This window comes from Caloenas nicobarica, chromosome 3 (genome assembly GCF_036013445.1).
Source record: "Caloenas nicobarica isolate bCalNic1 chromosome 3, bCalNic1.hap1, whole genome shotgun sequence".
Classification (NCBI taxonomy): domain Eukaryota; kingdom Metazoa; phylum Chordata; class Aves; order Columbiformes; family Columbidae; genus Caloenas; species Caloenas nicobarica.
Window position 1 is genome coordinate 75,790,964 of NC_088247.1, and position 18,055 is coordinate 75,809,018.

The following is an 18,055-nucleotide window of genomic DNA, read 5'->3' on the forward strand; positions in this document are numbered from 1 at the left end:
AGAAGAAAAGTTTCTGCTACATAAATTTAAAATTTGAGCTGAAGCTGAGTGAAGAGATCAGATTTCCCTTTGTAGGAAATTCTGTGAATATTTTTGTTAGCTTCCTAATACTATTAAAAAATGTTAGCCCAGTGAATCTAATTTTGCCAGTATTCATTTAATTTCAAGGCAAAATTAGAATCACTATGATAATGTTTGCCTTTGTGGAAGCCACTCTCTTCCTCCATCTATCAATTTTCCATCAAAATTAAGGATAAAAGAGCTCAAAGCTTAGAAGAAAGAATTCAATTCTCCCTGACTGTACATTAATATTAAATAGTCATTATTTCTTACCATTTCACATACAGATGGAGTAATCTGAAGGCATCTTGGTGTTAATGAAATCTGGAAAGATTTTTCTGCTTTTGGTTTAAGACGTGGAATATTATATACATTTCACCAATGTGTTAAATTACTTTGATATAAACTGAATTTTAAGTTCAATTTGTAGTAGTGGTTCTGAATGTACATAGAGAAACAACACTGTGTCAAACGGAGGCTTTACTTACCACTTTTTTTAGTGCAAAGGGACTATCAATGGTAGTTCATCACACACATTGCCCATGCCAAGATCTCATTTCTACTCAAAAAATGGTGTAAAACACTTTAGTGTGGATGAGAGTCAGACCTAAAATCTCTATATTTGCAAGAGAAATTAAATTATACTCTTGTACATCAAAATTATACTGAGAAACTACAGGGTTAATTGTAACTGGATGAAATTTGAGGCAAGATTAAATCACTGGTATTTAGTGCAATTAGAAAAACCTGTAATTTCGTATGCACTGCTTCCTAAAACTGGAACATCTTATTTGAGTTCAAGCTGAGCCTCTTATCAAACTCAAGCCAAGCACCAAAAGGCTCAGCTCTTCTGGCTTCAGCTAGCATAAATGTAAGAATCTGACTCCTCCTCAGGGTGAACAACAGACAGTAGTATTGCAGTCTGTTTAGAACAATCTATCCCAAATACCCTTGGGTATAATTCCTACAATGACAGTAGCTTTATTTTTCCTGTTTGAATTAATACTCATGCATCACTAAGTATATTGAACTTCTGGTGATTCAAACATGATACAACAAATATGCGTTACCACAAAAAAAAAAAAAAAAGAAAAAGGAAAACAAGTCTAAACAAGAATATTTTTGATACGGATATATAAAAACTGTATTAAAAGCTGAATCCTACAGAAGGTGATACCAGCTTGGCTACATCATCATGTATTCTTTTATGGAGGCTTTATAATCAGATGCCAGGTTCATGTTGTTAGTTGTCTTCCCTCTGGCAGATTCCAGTGTCTAAACTTCATGCTGAAGTAACCATCAGTTCAGTGTGGTAAATAAGGCCTATGATCTAGCGGGTTCTCTTATTTAAATTTTCCTTTTAGTACAGATTTATTGTGCTGCAAGGTTTGGGGTTTTTTTTGGTCGTTTGATTTAAACCCAGTGAATTTAGTTATTCCATAGGGAAATAAATTAAGAAAATTAAGGCATCCAAATTATGTAACAGATTTCTGAGCATCTGTCAGATGTGGTTTTTTTGGTTTTGTTATTGTTGTTTATTTGTTTTGGTTTTTTTAAACAGGTGCGTGTAAGAAGAGATGATATGTTAAGAATTGACAAACATCATGCTTTTTAATTTTTGATCACTCCATGTGGCTCTTCAGAGAGAAAAAATACCACTTTTAAAGGTGTTTTTTAATGCAGCAGAGATAGATGTGTCAAAAAGAAGTGGCTAGGAGTTAGAATAACATAAACAGTTGTAGTAATGAAACCTTAGTGAGAACTAAGGAAGTACTTCTATTTTAAAACCTAAACACGACTAGCTCTTGAAGGAAAACTAAGCAAAGCAGTAGCATCTCCATTTCTTGATGACTTGGAATCAAGACTGGATGTGGGGTTGGAGACCAAGATGGTAGAATAAGCTGTTAACACCCATCTTCTTCAAACTTCCTACCTCTTTTCCCGCCAAGATTTCCTTTCCTAAGGACCGCAGCTCTGAGGACATCCCCTGCAACTAGCTCAGGCTCAGGCTTTTAAGTCATTGTCCCTGCCTCCTCCAGCACACACAATTTCCACACCAGCATACAATTTCTGTAGGGCTGTGCATGAGGTATTTAAAGCAGAAAAAGGCAGTTTTTAATCTGAGTCAGGACTGGGCTAGGGGCTGAAGAAGGCCCACAGAGCAGCTGAGGTGCACAGGCAAGACTCAATGTGTAGGAAGGGTGCTGCCCTGCACAAGGAACCACCAGGGAGTAGTGCCGGGGAGATGTCTCTTACTGCAGGGCCTGTCCTTCATGGGCAGTGGGGAAGGGAGATGTTGACTCTGCAGCATGTGAGCATGTTCTTGCACTTGCGTCTATGTAGTGTTTAATGTTTTCTCTTTCTCAGGTCTTGTGGTGGTCAAGAAGTAGCATCTGAGAGTAAATTGATGGTACACAAATGCAGAAGTCAGGCAAAGCTAAAATCTTTGGTTTGCAAGAGAAGAATTTACTCATATTTATTGCTATAGCAAACAAAAATGAATCATTAAAGCTGAACTATGTTTCTTAGAAAACATATTAAGAGTGAAAATAATATTTTTCTGGTTAATTCCTTTTTCCAATTGCAGGTTCAGTGAGTGAGAAGCTGCCACAACGAGAAGGTGCAGGAAAAACAGGTAAATATCTTAGCTGGTCTTTAAATAGAAACTAAAATAGCTGTGGGATACAGCACTGTGATTTTCCATAGGTTTAAATTATCAATATATATTCATCATGTATCATAGCTGCATATATAATGTATATATGTGCATACATGGTATTCATTATATATCTGCATTGTAGATATTTAGTCAATTTATGAATATAAACACATATGCATGCATGTATGTTTTTGTCTATATATGCATAGACATCATATTGTTCTTGTTTCAGCCCCACAGAGTTTGCTATTCTGTGCTGTTTGGAAAATAACTTTTCTTCCCATAGCTATAGTCTGAAATATTTTCCCATACAGTTTTCTTGCCCTAGAGGACAGATTATTCTGTCTGTTTGATAAAGACAGCATTCTGCAGTTCCAAAATCTCAGGAACTGGGGTTTTCACTTTATTTCCATAGTAATCAGTGCTTGAGTCATCTTGGACCCGGCACTTTGCTCTATATTGTGATTAATTCATCTGATGGCTTACATTCATGGCCAGATGATTGTTATTGTTAGAGATAGATCACAGTTTATATCTTGTTGGCAGGACAAAATCTGATATGACTCCAACATAGCTGGTAGATGCAAATGAGAGAGATGTCTGTGCTTTAACCAAAATTAAAGCTTAAACTCTCCAAGAACTTAAAAGAATTTTAAATCCAGCTGACAATAACACAGTAAATGTTGCTTTTAGTTACACTGGCATAAATTAATTTTAAAGAAGTTCCTTATATGCATGCTAATTCATGCTATCTGTTTGGTCCACTGTAAATATAATTGAAATATTTTTTTCACAGGAACTTTTGCAGCATTGTGATATGCCCAATATTTAAATAAACTATTGCACTGTTAGGTTAAGAAAATCAGTACTTCTTTAAAGGCTAATAATTATGAAGTACTGGAAAATAGTTCCTTCATGTATTTCAGGACAAACTGTGGTTCCACTAACCTTAAGTTACCCATTTGCTTTAGGTCAGGACTTTCATTTCCAGCTTTGAACTGAGTGAAATACTCCATATATAAAACCTGTCTGGAATCCTCTATTTTTGTTTGTGACTGTGGTGGCCGAGATGCTGAACCTGGAATGAACAATCATAACTTATCAAGTGTCTCCTCTCATCACACGTATTAATGTCTAAAATGATATGGTTGCACTTTACTCAGGCCCTGATTTTATTCTGTAGCACGAAGGGCCACTGACCTCATTCCCAGGTGGTCCTGGCTCCTTTCAGACGCTGCTAACTTCCTCACCCTTCTTCCAACCAGCCTCATGCTTTAAATGAAGTTATGCTGTCAGAGACATCCCAACCTCTTTAGAGACCATCACAGAGTAGTGAACAGGGTCAGCTGTTTGAGTTAAAGAGCTGTGCTTTGGCTTCACAGTGTAGTAAAAAGTACCTTATAGCTCAGCTGGAAAGGGCACAGCAGTAGGTTTTGAAATAACCATAAAACTCCCTGCTCATCTTTGCTCTGCATGTTCCTGTGGACACAGGGGATGCCTGGATGGGGGTACCTGCCTGTATTGTAATCCAGCAACCTCAGGCAGGTTCACAACATTATCACTGCTGCAGAAGACATGCTCCGGACCTGCAAGTGTGGTCTTGAGGATTCTACTCAAGAGACAGCATAGACTTACCCTGAGACAGTCTTTTCTTCCAAGGTGTCCCACAGAGACTCACAAGAGAAGATGACTGTGCAGGCCATATCTGTTGCAGTTGTGCACCTCGCTTTCTCCGGGTATTCCAATACTGAAAGAAAATTTCCAGCTGCAGATTTTGGAGATCAGGAGCTCTGTTTGTGTGTTTGCAAGTGTACACATTGAACTGAACAGGAATAAAGCCTAAATGGTATTTCCTAAAGTGTCTTCCCTGCCCCTGCAGTTCCCTCCTCTATCCAAGGGAAATATTCAGACAATCTGAAAAGCACATCTGTCACAGATGGGATCACATCCCTTTTTTCAAATTCTTAGTTGACTGCAGGGCTATGATCTCGGTAACCGAACTCTGACAGCAAACAGAATGGTTTCTGTTTAAATGTATGCACATATGGTCTGATACGCATGTGCCAGTCAGGAAGACCTATGCAATTAACCTGTAAGATATCTAAATAACATGAAGATGAACTGCTCTATTGAATGTGGTTTTGAACACTGAAATGGCACATGCCTCATCATTCCTAACACAAAAGGTTTTTCTGAAAATATGATGTAGCCGACAAAGTGCAAACAGAAATTTAATGTGGGTGTTTTCCTTCAGATTAAGGGTAGTTCAGGAGCTGTTGTACCTCCTCCAGTCCTGGAGTGTAGCTAATACCTTTTAGATTATACAGATATCCTGTACCAAATATTTGGTTCATCTATGACCAAATGGCAAACCTCTTTCTTTCTTTTGGTTGAGGGGGACCTGAGGCCAGTTCTATGACTCAAGCATGAAACATCTGTTGGATGAAAAAAAAAAAATGAACCATTTTAAAAGCTGCTTGATCAAAGTTCAAGAGGCTAATTTTGGTTGGGCTGATAGTCGCTAAAGTTGCAGCATTGTATCTGAACTTCAGGCAATAACATAAGATCAAATGTGTCACAAACTGAAATTGTGTACCAAAAGATGATTAGAAAAATGTCATTTAAACCCCAAACCAAGTTTCTGGCTGGGGTGTTGGTAATATTTACCTGCCTTAAGCTACCCTCTGAAATTCTGGGTTATCTGAATCACTTACTCGTTGATGGTCTAAATGTAAGTCTTGATTCTCAGTACACTAGGATACTTGATGGCATCTCTGAAATTAATCAATGGTCTTATTCACCACTCAGAGGACATCACAAAAATACCAGCAACACTAATGAGAAGTGACATTCTGTAATGGCATTAGAGCAAAGTATCCTGTCATTGCGTGGACTTGAAGAATGAACATTCTTGAAAGAAGTCTCATCATCCTTTAGTTAAAACATTTTGTAGTGAAAAGAAGTTTCTATTGCTATTTCTTTGGTTCTGTGAAAAGCAGGGATGTTAGTGTTCCATGGCTGCAAATTTGCTTTTACATGCTATCAGTATTTACTTGGTATCTTTATTTGCTGTGAACTATGCTTTGGCCTCCAGAAAGGAAGGTGAGAGTGTCTCCAAATCCTCTGCATGATTTGCGTAAAAATGATGCAGATTTACAAAAAAACCCTGTGATGATGACAACAAAGAGAACAGGAGGATGCTGTTCTCAATCGCAGTAGCAAGAAGAAATAGAAACAGGCAGTGTGTCAGCCTGAAAGCTGCTGCTCACTGTTACCCTGGTAGGGCTAAATGCCAAGAGGAAGCTTCTCAGTAACCTTCAGTTCTACCTTCCATCAAAATGCCAGGAAATGATCTGGAAACTATGCTGGTCTGAAATCCAGCTGTGAAGCTGCAAGAAATGCTAATAAAACCCTTGCACAGAAGATGCTGTTTACTGTGGGATGTTCTTTCTCTTTGCCTAAGCTCCATGCTACAAGAAACAGCAATGACTGGAAAATATGTGCTAGCAAGGCCTACTAGGTCATATTTACCCAATAACTGAAATTATTTTAAATAACAAAAATGTAATAAAGAAAAGATGGGTCTTTGGGTACCTCTCTTTCTCACAGAATGTTAACTTAAATAATTTTTCATATTGAACTTTTCTTTTCCAGCACTACTTCCACTGTGTTTTACTGAATCTAAAATTACCCACATCCTCTTATTGTTTCTATAAATATTCTTCCCTCTTTTCTTGCAGCAATGGTTGGTAGTGGATGGATGGAGGTGGCTGACTGGAGGATAAGAATTATGGAAACAATATTCTAGTTCTCTAATCTCTGAATCTTGCTTATAAAATCAGCTGACTGTTAAACAGATCCTGCTATGCTGAAATAAACTTTCCTTTCATTTTAAGGTGTCAAAATGCCTGCAGTCATTCATTCACCCTGGACTGCTTTTGCTTTGACAGGTCTTACCTCTTCTATACACTTATCTAATTACTTCTTTAGAAATGCTCATTTCATCAGTTGTAATCTATAAGTATTGATGTACAGCATTAAAAATGAAAAATTACTTTCCAGGGAGCTACCTGATCATGCATCATCAAAGACCCTGCAATTGTTTCATCAGCCATAATCTCAAAATCCATCCATTCATTATTTGTAGTCTGTTGATGTAATATACCTGTGCTGTGTAGTACTTATAAATAATGTTTAAATTATTGTTTGTTTACCGGCCGGGGCTATGTGCAAATCATTAGTATCAATCATGTATGTACACTTATTTAGCTTACTTTCATAATTGTAGTCTCCTTGCAAATCTTTTCCATTCTGAATTCAGATGATGCCTCAGCTCCTGCACTGGAGACTCAGCCCCAAGGTGATGAAGAAGGTGAGCATCAACACGAATTTAACAGTCTGGAATTGAACTATGCAGTATGGACCATACACCACAATGTCAAATGCTGCCTTAGAGTTAGGAGCAACTGTTGGGGCAGTTGCAAGAAATTGAAAGCATCCGTAGGTTTTTCCAGATAAAGACAGCAAACACAACAGAGTCTTTACAAGCAATGAATTTCATGTGATAGTTTTGAGATGGCATTGTATCTATGGATTCCAACATTAGCAATTTCAGTTGTCACTACTCGGGCAGAGATAGGTTTTAAACTTGAGCCAGAGCACAGCTTAAAACTGAATGGCCAAATGAGGAAGTTAAAGGGTAAATTCTGTCCTTGGCATATTACCTAGTAATCTTAAAGTTGATATTTTGTTAGGCTTAATTGCCTTTGGGGAAATTTGGTGTTCTGTAAATGGAAAGCTCAAGGCCTACGTGCAAACGTAGTCCTATATTACGGCTGCCTTACCACTCACTGCAAATCTCACAGAATCTGATCTGCCTTTGTTATGTATTTTGAGTCCACACTGGAAGATTTTTATTCTGATTAAGTATGACTTTAGTCTAAAAGTATTTATTTCCGTCTTTTGTATGAATGGGATAAGGAAGGAACTATTCATGCCTTTGCATGAATAAAGGTTTTAACTGTCCTAATACAAACCAGCGTGCCCTTTTCTTTTTAGATACATGTATCTTTAAAACAAGCCTCTTACTATTCAGTCACTAGTTACTTGAAAAAAAAAAATTACCATTCACAATTTCTTTTTTCTAGATATAGCTTCTCGCTATCCTACCTTATGGACTGAGCAAGTAAAAAGTAGACAAAACAAAACAAATAAAAGCTCAGGTAAGAAACTTACGTTGTCCTTACTTTGCAAATCTCCCATGCGGATATGCATTAAGCCTTGTTAAAACTGAAGCCATTTAAGTGAAAGCCATGTTAATAACCATTATGCTTCCACTCTCATCATATAATAGCAACTTAATGATTTACATTGTGATGATTCTGTAGGCTCATACATTCCTTTTATATGGGAATATCTTGGCCAGGCTTTACTCGGTGTAAATTGATATTACTCCATTAAAGTTTCTGGCTCACATCTGTTTGCAACTGTGAATGGATCTCACATTTATTTTTTGCATCCTTTTTAATTATCTGTGTCTTTGTTATGTACTGGTATTTTAATTTAATATTTATTTATTTATTTAGGGTGATGCATGCTTGGAAAATGACAGTGTGGGTTAACCTGTTTGGTGGTAAATCTTATGATGCAAACCTGAAAAGAAGCAAACTCCCATCAGAAACCAGTTGTTAGTTAACAGGAAATTGGAAATACAGTGTTACCTGGTTTTTGCTACGTCACTCACTTGTTATTTACAGACTGAATTTTAGCTTTCCTTTTTTTTCAACACTCTTCAGAATTGAGCTTTGTAAACCTGCACTAGGAATGCCAGGTGAACATCCCAAGACTGAAGGCTCTAAAATATTCAGATAAATTCAGTGCTTTGATAGACTATAAAATTTGATGCCTTCCTCACTGTTCCTTCCTTCCAGTGGAATAAATTTTAGAGAATCTTCTTAGGTTTTCTGGTTTCTTTTTCTCTGGAAAAATGTTTAATTTGAAAGGAAAGGCTATGACTCAGTAAATCACCCAAAAGCACACTTCAGATCCAATGGAAAACGAAGTTGTACTTTGCATTAAGTACTGTGCTTTAAGTATTTTACTCAGTTGAGGCCCAAAAGGATTTAAAAAGACAAGCAATCATCGTAAGAAAGACAGGCATAGCCTTACTAAGAGTTATATAGATTCCTTTGTATGAGCTATTGTTAACATCAAAGCAAAAATTATTAATAATTTTTCCTCTCCTTGATGCTCCAGTAGGCACTTAAGGAAAAGACCTTAAACAGAGCGAAGACCAGAGTTTGAAGCAAACACTTTCCATGCTAGAGATTTATTCTGTCATTTCTTTAGTCATTGTTAGCCAGAACAGAATTCCTTCGGGATTTCTGTTGTGTAAAATATATCTATAGAAATACGTCACTTTTAGGAGTGTTTATTTATTTTTTTCAGTGCTAGAGACTAGATTTAAAGCAAGAATCCTTAAGTTTGCAATGCAGCTGCTGGAAGCCAAAGCTTACACACACACACCCACACACACAAATTAGAAAAACACCAAAGGAAAGGTGGGTTTATTACTGGGAGCTTGTAATGTCCCATCCACCTAAAGACATATTTACAAAGGAAGAGAAAGCAGAAGCGTTATCTACCTGTCCTGTGATTGCTAGCCCATTTAGCATCAAAAGCACAATTGTGTTCGATTTGCTAACAGCGGGACTTGCTCACAACTGCACTATGTACAGAGGATTTCTGGAAGACTACCACATGGTACAGTCTGGGGGGCCATAACCAGACTAGCAGAAATAAGTTGGTAGACACTATGTAGCCAGACATACTTTAATTTGTAGGCATACCTGATGCACCTGAAGGGATTACTGCTCTCTGCTGTAACTCCTCTTGTATAGGTAATATGACATAATCAATCCAGATGAATCTAGGTGCTAAAAACAGTGTCTTCACCAGTTGTGCCAGGCAGTTGCTCTCTTCCAGACTCCAAAAATACATTGTGTGTCAGTGACTGTAGATTTACAAGTTGTTTTGATGGATGAACCTCACTGATACTCAGTAAACAAGTCTTTTAATGTCTTGAAAGAACTGGGTTAGATTTTCCCCTTGTTATCGCTCAGAGTGGTGACAAGGCTGTTGGGAACATCCACAGAGAAAACTTGAGGCTGCTACATGTGCAGAATAGGAAGGACATCATGATTGATTCCATTGGTTTGTAAACTAACCACCTTTGGACACCCAGACTTCAATTTAAGGGATAAATACAAATGTCTTCTTTGCTCAGTTTACTTAGCAAACTCTGGTTTAGACTTGGTAATACAAACACCAGAAAGTTTATGGAAAGGTATTTGTCTCAGTAAAATGAGGAGAATTTATGTCTGCATATGAACTGTGTTTATAAAACAAAAGATGAAACCCAGTTTATTGATAATGGGCTAAATTTTCGTTTTCCATTCTACAGTTACTCAAGTGTTTTCAAATAAATTCTTCAGGTGCAAATAACACTATAACCTAGCCTTGTCTGTAGAAAATAACTAAAGAAAAATAATAATGCTAAATATTTCAGGCAAACTCTAAATATCCTACATAAAAGCTGACTATTTTAGTCTGTATTGCTTTTATTTTTTCTATTTTTTACCTAAATATATGTCTTAATATTCCATGGTCATAAAGAAACTTGTCTTGACCTGAGAAATCTGTCTCCTCAGGAGACCTGCCAGTTACAATTAATGAATAAAATCAGCATAAGCTTTTCAGTTTTGGAAGATAGAAAATAATAACTCAGGAAATTCTAGTTTATGTTAGTTATCCAGTGCTTTCATTTGGTTAAATCCCCTTAAATTAGTTTAGCACAGTGTAGTGGCATTTGAGAGACTTACAGATGCAGGGCATGGAATTACTGGATTACATATCCATGCTCTATAATGACTTCGGGTACATATTCTTTTTGTTGGTTCAGAGAAATAAACCTAACAGGGAATATACAGTTCCCTGAGGAGAGCTCAGGTTGGACCGGAGATCTCTTAAGTTCTCCTTGCTACATTTGCTCTACCAGCAGCTTATATCCCTGTTGAATACTTTGGAACTAAGTATGACATTTGTCAGGGGATGTATGCCCTTTTTTGAGTTTGAGTATAGGCTAAGGAAGGGTAGTTTAATCCTATTCACAATGGCCAATAAAGCTTAGGATTCATTTTGTGGGCTTGAATTTAAGAAGCAAATTTTTCTAATAGTCTGTCGTGGGAGCATTTCCATTAAAAATAAATAGGGTGACTTTAATCGATAATATTGTTAATGTTCAAAAAAATTCTTAAAGTACTGAGTAATTTCTAAGTACAATCTATACACCACACAAATGAGAATAAATAATAATCAGTACAAAATATAACTAATTTTGCAAATGCAGGAGGCAAGAAGTCATCCATAATCTTACATATGTTCTTAAGGTCTTTAGAGATTCTGGTGATAACATAATTCAAGTTAAAATAGCCAGGATTAAATAATGTATCATTGTCTAAGACACAGTACAGTTTCATGGATTTACTATTCAGTTCTCTTCTCTTACTGTTAATATTTCTGTGTTCTGTTTCCTTAAAGATTTAATAGTATGGCATTATTAGCACTAATGGTTTATGTGTTCATGGATCAGTTGTGTAATTTATTTAATGAACATCGTAAAGTGGTTGAAAAATTTGTGTTTGTTTTGTTGACACGCTGGTATAACTTACAAAATATAAGACAGGAAAAAATGGTTGCATTTCTTTGTATTATACTTTACTGAACTTTGATTCATGTGTTAAATTTTGAACACATGAAATGAGTAGGTAGAAATTCAGGGCCCCTGGCAGTCAGTGGCAGAACTCCCAGACAGTGGCTGAGCAACCATTCATACTCTGACTACCTGCTACTAATTTACCCAGTAGTTCACATTTGACCTGGATCAGGCATAGACACGTGATGTAGTGTTTGTGCTAGTTTCATGCTTTCTGCCAGCTTCATGGTTATGTGCTTTAAGCAGATGCTAGAGGACAAGCCATACATGATCTAACATAAAATAGGGTTGTCCTAGAGGAAACCTTATTCTGGCATAAAGCCTGCTGAGGCAGGGTCAAGCTGTCAAAATTCTTAACATACCTATGCAAAAAGCAGTGGATCATGTGATTATGAATTTTTCCATCCAGAATGAAGAATCCTAAATCAGAATTCTTTGTCTCCTCAAACTATGGCTTTAGTGACTTGAAGTGTGCCCAGATTTCAGCCACTGTGCCTGGATATTCTGGTAATGTAGAACCATCTTCAGTTTCATTTTTGGCTTTGGCTGTGCGCACATGAAAGGAACATGTAGCTTTTTATTTAATTTTCTGACACAACAGAGTAACATTTTATTGCTGCCATTTTACTACAGACCATCCATTTCAAGGTTTAAAAAATCTGTTACAAGACTTTATCAATGAACCTCAGAGTGTTTGATCCAACAGGAGTTTCATTCTCAAAACACCATCTGATAGAACACTGAAGTGCACATAAGGTAGTGTGGTATATATAGACTGGCTGCAAACGCAAATCAAAACAGTATAATGTGTACTGTGAATAAATTCTTAACAGACTAAAATAGAGACTTTAGTCTTAACAGACTAAAATATTTAATGTGATAATGAAACTAGCAATTATGTGTCTATATATGTATCAAATAGCTGCTTGAATTTATCTGTCGGTATAGTCTGAATCTGTTGGCAAAGTCTGCCAGTGAGACAGACTAATGTGACAGAGTGACATTCTAAGATTTGAATGCAGTTTTACGGCCTTGTCATCCAACTGCTTTAAAGCATGTTTACATATGAGTTTTTCCCACATGGAAACTATGTTGGCTGTCAGCGAGGTTTCTGTTTTGTTAGATTGCTTCATTTTGTTTCTCAGAGGCAATTGTTCCAGTGGGGTCCCTGTGCATTTATCATTCCAGAAAATCACCTTCTTACAAAGGACCAAGACAAATCTTTTTCTATACTCCAATGCTCACGTTCATTCCAAACTGTACCTGACTAATGTCTTCCTGCTGTGCTTGTCCTGGAAAAACTCAGCCCTGAAGTTAAAAAACAAACAAACAAACAAACAAACAAACAAACAAAACCCCCCTGCATTTAAAAAAACCCACACAAACAAACAAACAAACAAACAAATGAAAAACAACAACAAACCACAAACAAAAAGTAACATTTTCTTTCAAAGGAAATAAATGTATGAGTTATGTGTCAGCCCAATGACATCAATTCTAATAGCAATTCCTCTCTAAGCATAGGAAAATGGGTAATTTACAGACAGAAAAATGAGTAACAGCTCAGTGACTTTGTATTTATTCTCATTAATTGTTGCATTTTTCAGATGTTGCTTTTTATATTCACTGAAGATAAATTACGTACAGCTGAAGATGTGTAAGCTAGCAAGAAAAAAATAAGATCCAGTTGTATGTTCCCACTTACATATGTATTACAAATTAATTAGAAGTTTTCTAGAACTATTTTGAATGAGGCTTATTTTGCAATGTGAAGATTTGAGATAGGAAACGAGGTATAACAGATGGAAATAAAAATGGATATCACAAAAAACTGACAAAAGAACACAGGGAAGAGGGGGAGAAAGTGTTTTAAAACCTTGTTGCCTCAATTTTTCAGCAGGGATTCCTAGTAAGTCATGTGTTGGTCAGCAGGATCCTGGCCAATCTTCAGTTCTCAAATCTGCTTGTATTCAGCATTAAAGGCAGGTGAGGACTTTAGAGCAGAATAGGCACTTTTGTGTAAAGACTTCTATTCATTCTGAATGTATTATGCCTATGTTGGACACTTAGAAGCTGAGTTTAAATGAATATATAAAGTAGATTTGCATAGGAAAATAGCCTGAGTAGAAGTGGTTCATTAATTTCAAACCACTGAATTACATAGGAAAAACAGTGGGTTTGTTTCCCTGTTATTACTTGATTTCAGCCCTAAAGACAGCGTTTCCTTCCAGCAGTTGGTGAGGTATCAGTCACACTCAAAGATGGGATTTGCCTTCCCACACTTATTTTGTAAATACAGCCATTATTGTAGCTGAAGAAACCAAAAGCATGGCAATAAGTTGGTGAAATATAGGCATCTTGTGCCTTCATATGGCCTAGAGTATCTGGTACCTGCATGGACATGACAGCCTACTGGAAATCTGTGATGTTCTGGCATATAGGTTTGATAGTCCAGAGTACCTGAAATGGCACTGAATTGAGCCCTTAGAACCTCAACTCAAGCCATGAAAGAAAAGTAGCAGGCAGAACTATTGATTTTAAATAACTCTTCAAACATATCAATTGGCTCTTAAGTCCACACATGGATTCTGTCAATGGGAGCTCAGTCCATTACAGATGGGTGGTCTCTGACAAATTTTAGACAAGTTCAAAACCAGATATTATTAGTGTGAAGTTGAGCTCATCTGCATGTCAATTGCCTGCACAAGAAAAGGTACCAGTACCTTTTCATGACATCTACAGCTGAAGTCTGAATGTTTTGCGATGGCCACAGATCTGGCTTTTGGGCCTTGTAAAATTCGTGGGTGCTGCAAGACATCATCTGGTTGAATATTTGTTGTTTGGCCTGTTATCTCAGCAAGTTGTGCATGGAAGATAAAGATAAGAGCATTGTGAGGAAGTTAAGTAGAAAAACTGATACAGAGGAGGACTGGAATCTTCCAGGCCAACAATCTTATGGCGTACTCACACTCTTTGAGTTGGCTTTGGTTGCTAACTCACTGAATGTTCCCTTTAGAGTTCTTGAATGAACTCAGTTATTTGGAGTGAAATATAATTTGTGCTTTCTATTTTACTATAAAACCAGAATTTTTAAGAAACTTTTGGGGAGAGAGATGTGTGAGGCACTGTCACATCTTTTTATATCCCCTAGTGTTTTATTTTTAAATACTTTTAAGAGTAGGAGGTAGCTCTCCTCTCTTCCATTTTTTATCTTTCTGTAAAGAAACAGAATAGTTTCACAGTAGTATTCTTTTAGAATACTGGTTTGAAGATAATCCTTGGAAGCTGAAACAATGGTGGCTTTGAAACTACTGGTTGTTTGCATGATTAGGGCCAATCAGTAAATGGTTGCCTTGGTTCCTAATGGAGAGCTCTGTCTTACTTTTCAGTAGCAATTTTTAATGATATCCTAGCACTGATTTAGCTATTACACAAAGAGAGAGCAGCACTCTTCACCCTTTTCACCTGTGAAGAAAATTAATCTTCATACTCTTTGGTCCTCTTTCCTTTCCATGCCTTACCTTGCCTTTACTTGCCTTGCCTTGCCTTGCCTATCCTAAATCGGTAAAGGAAAATTACAGTTTTCTTTCAGTTCTTTCAGCCTCTTCCAAGAAGATAAAACTTTCCAGACCTCCCCACAGTCCTTGTATATTATGATATTCTTAATTTACAGGCTGCTGGATCATGGTTATTTTAGTTCTGTCCTATCTTTAATAATCCTTTTCACAAACATTTTCATTTATCTTCATTTTAATTTACGTATTAGTTCAAAACCTTTATAAAGATCAAGTGCTGACATTTCTAGATTTTTCCTCCCACTACAAGGGAAGATCCTTCCATCTTAAACTATTAAAAGAAGAAGAGTTCTGTTTTACATCCAATTCATGTTCTTTATGCTCAGGATGTTCCAGAGTTTTATTGGACCCCCACTGTGGGGGAAAAAAAAAAAAGAAAGATGATTATAAAAAAGAAGAAAATATCTGTTTTATTCAATGTTGATAATTTGTTTTACTGCATGTGTTAAAATCTGATGCCAAAAGATAGTAATCTTTCCTGAACCTTTTAATTATATCACATTACTTTCTGCAGCAAGTAAATGACACAACAGTCCTGCCTGAAGTTCTCCTTCGGTTGTTAGACACACACTCCCCCACATACCTGTAGCTTTCTACAGTTTACCAGACATCAGATTGCATAATCATAAAAGCATCAATAAGCTTCATAAATCCTAAGAGGGGTGTCAGGCTAACAGTCTATATTGCAATGACAGATGCAAAAAATAAATCACATAAATCATGTTCATGCACAGAAATATATCAGACTGGATCATATCTAAAGACATAATGTTTCTGGGAAATAGATAAATCTTCCAGTCAAGATAGTCTGGATCTGGCTATGGCTATACTATGATTGCTGGGTGGTATACAGAAGAAAGGTCTTCCAAATTTTGTAGACAATTATAAGTCCAGCAGGGTCAACAGTAAGAGCTGGCAGGCCTTCCATCATGATCCCAATGACCTGAGATTTAGGAGAAAATGTCCATGTTCCTCCACGCAGAGATGCCTTCCCTTCCCTGCCCTGCCCCCAGCCAACAACCCTAAAAGCAATGAACAGAGACAGTAACCTTTGCATATCTCTGTCAAGACAGTAAAGGCAATTTTTTTTTTATTCTGATGCACTTACTTGAGCAAGAGGCCCAGGTCAAGAGTAAGCATATAGAATTAGGCATCTAAATTTGCAAACTGCCATCTAAACAATTGTCTTGTGTATTTTTGGTGTGGTTTTTGTTTTGTTTTGATTTTGTTTGGTTGGTTTTTTGCTTTGTTTTGTTTTGTGGTTTTTTTGTTTTGTTTTTTTATTTTCTGAAATATTAAGGATCCAATACTAGTCTTGAGGTCGAGACAGTAAAAAAATATATTACAAAATGAAAGAAATAGCTACAATGTCAGAGGGCTCTGACATTCATATTTTCAAAACTTCAGTAAACTGTTGGTTATGTTCTTGAACAATAAGAAACTCTGGAATATAGGTGGTGAAGAAAGTTATTCCAGGATACCCACCAAACTCTCTCCTACATTTTTCAAGGTTAAGAACTCCTTATGTCTTAATGTGTGAGCTGATAAAAACTCTTGAAAATTATAACATTAAGAATGCTGAAACTTTAAGTTTTGCTCTTAACTTCATTTAAAGTCATTCAGTGAGCTGTTCTGGCAAGATTATTCTGGTTTTGTAAGACAGACTAGATTCTTCTGAGAAAAACAATTTTCTCTTTATTCCATGAGGTTAAGTCAAATGACCAACTGTCCACCTTTCCAATAACTGAGTAATAAGTGTTTTTAAAAAAGCCAAAAACAGTCAGGGCAAAATATTCCCTTGTTAATATCTTATGTGAACTGTGGAATTCTACTGCTTGATCTGGCCACATTCTGCACAAAAAACTCTGACTGCTGTTAATGGAAATATGGGCCATGGAAGGATCCATATAGCCATGTAACGTGAATCAGCCCTAGTGGCTGGAGTCAAAATTTTACCTCAGGTTCCTGATATGTACGTTTCTGACAGTCTGAATTAATTTCTAGGGTTTCCTTGGTATATCAGGTTATGGGCAGTCACAGTGGTTTGAATTTGGAGGGATTTTTAATGGGGCAATTTATCACATCTGACTTCCAACGTTCTTATTTGCCAAACCATGTACCTCTGAACAAACTCCCTGAAAAGATTGACAGCTTGTGTTACTGTTAAAACATTGCTTAATTATTTTCCAATAAATTCTTGGCTTTCTCCTTTAATTCTTGAAAAAATTGCCATGTGATGCAGGAACTTTTTGAGGCTTCATCAATAATGTTAGAATTTTCCATTTGGTAAAAAAGCAAGAGAAGTTAAACCCCTACAGGGACTTCTGTGGGAGGAGTGGAATTCACTCCAAAACCTGTGCGTTGGCCATGTGTCTGCAATGCAGCTATTGCATCAATCCAAGCCTTTACTGTTGTGTCTGCTTTTATGGACTGCTAAGGTCCCGGGTTAATGCTATCATCTGTGGATCCTTCCCCCTAGGCTGCCTGTAGTGCAATGCACTGGCTTTTCTGTTTGGGACCAGTGTAGAGCCTCCTTTCCATGAAAAGCCACACCAAGGGTCATAATTGACACAAGGGAACTTGTTCTAGTCACATTACTTTGCTAAAGTGCATAAAACCACTCTGGGATCTTTTAATCTGCGAGATGCTGTGTATACCCCAAGTATTGTATTATTACTGGCTTACTTTCCTCTTCACTCCACCCTGTCCATCATGCTCTGTCCTCTCTCATAAGAGACTGTTCCAGATAAATGCTAGACACTATGTTTTCCCTGCACTCTGCACTGCCTAGAAATAACATTAACTGCTTTTGCCGTAATGCACTAGATATGTGTGTTACCGGAGAAGAAGCAGTGGTTGAAGAGACAGACCACTGTTTTTCATTAAGCTGTTTTTAATACCTGGTTTAGTTTAAGAACAGCCGGCCAAGTATCTGCATTCAACCACAAATAAAACTATGTTTAAATAAGATTAAGGCTGTAAATTAAA

At 36.9% G+C, this 18,055-nt stretch overlaps 1 protein-coding gene across 3 annotated transcripts in view; it reads left to right on the top strand.

The window, feature by feature from the left end:
• SMOC2 (SPARC related modular calcium binding 2) overlaps positions 1-18,055 on the top strand; it is a 143,731-nt gene that overhangs the window by 63,652 nt on the left and 62,024 nt on the right. For 2 of the 3 annotated variants that reach the window (XM_065630988.1, XM_065630989.1), the window contains exons 5-7: positions 2,648-2,695; positions 7,008-7,091; positions 7,867-7,941. In XM_065630988.1, the coding sequence (XP_065487060.1) occupies positions 2,648-2,695; positions 7,008-7,091; positions 7,867-7,941 (207 nt within the window). The remainder of the gene's footprint in view (positions 1-2,647; positions 2,696-7,007; positions 7,092-7,866; positions 7,942-18,055) is intronic. The other variant, XM_065630990.1, reaches the window with a different exon arrangement.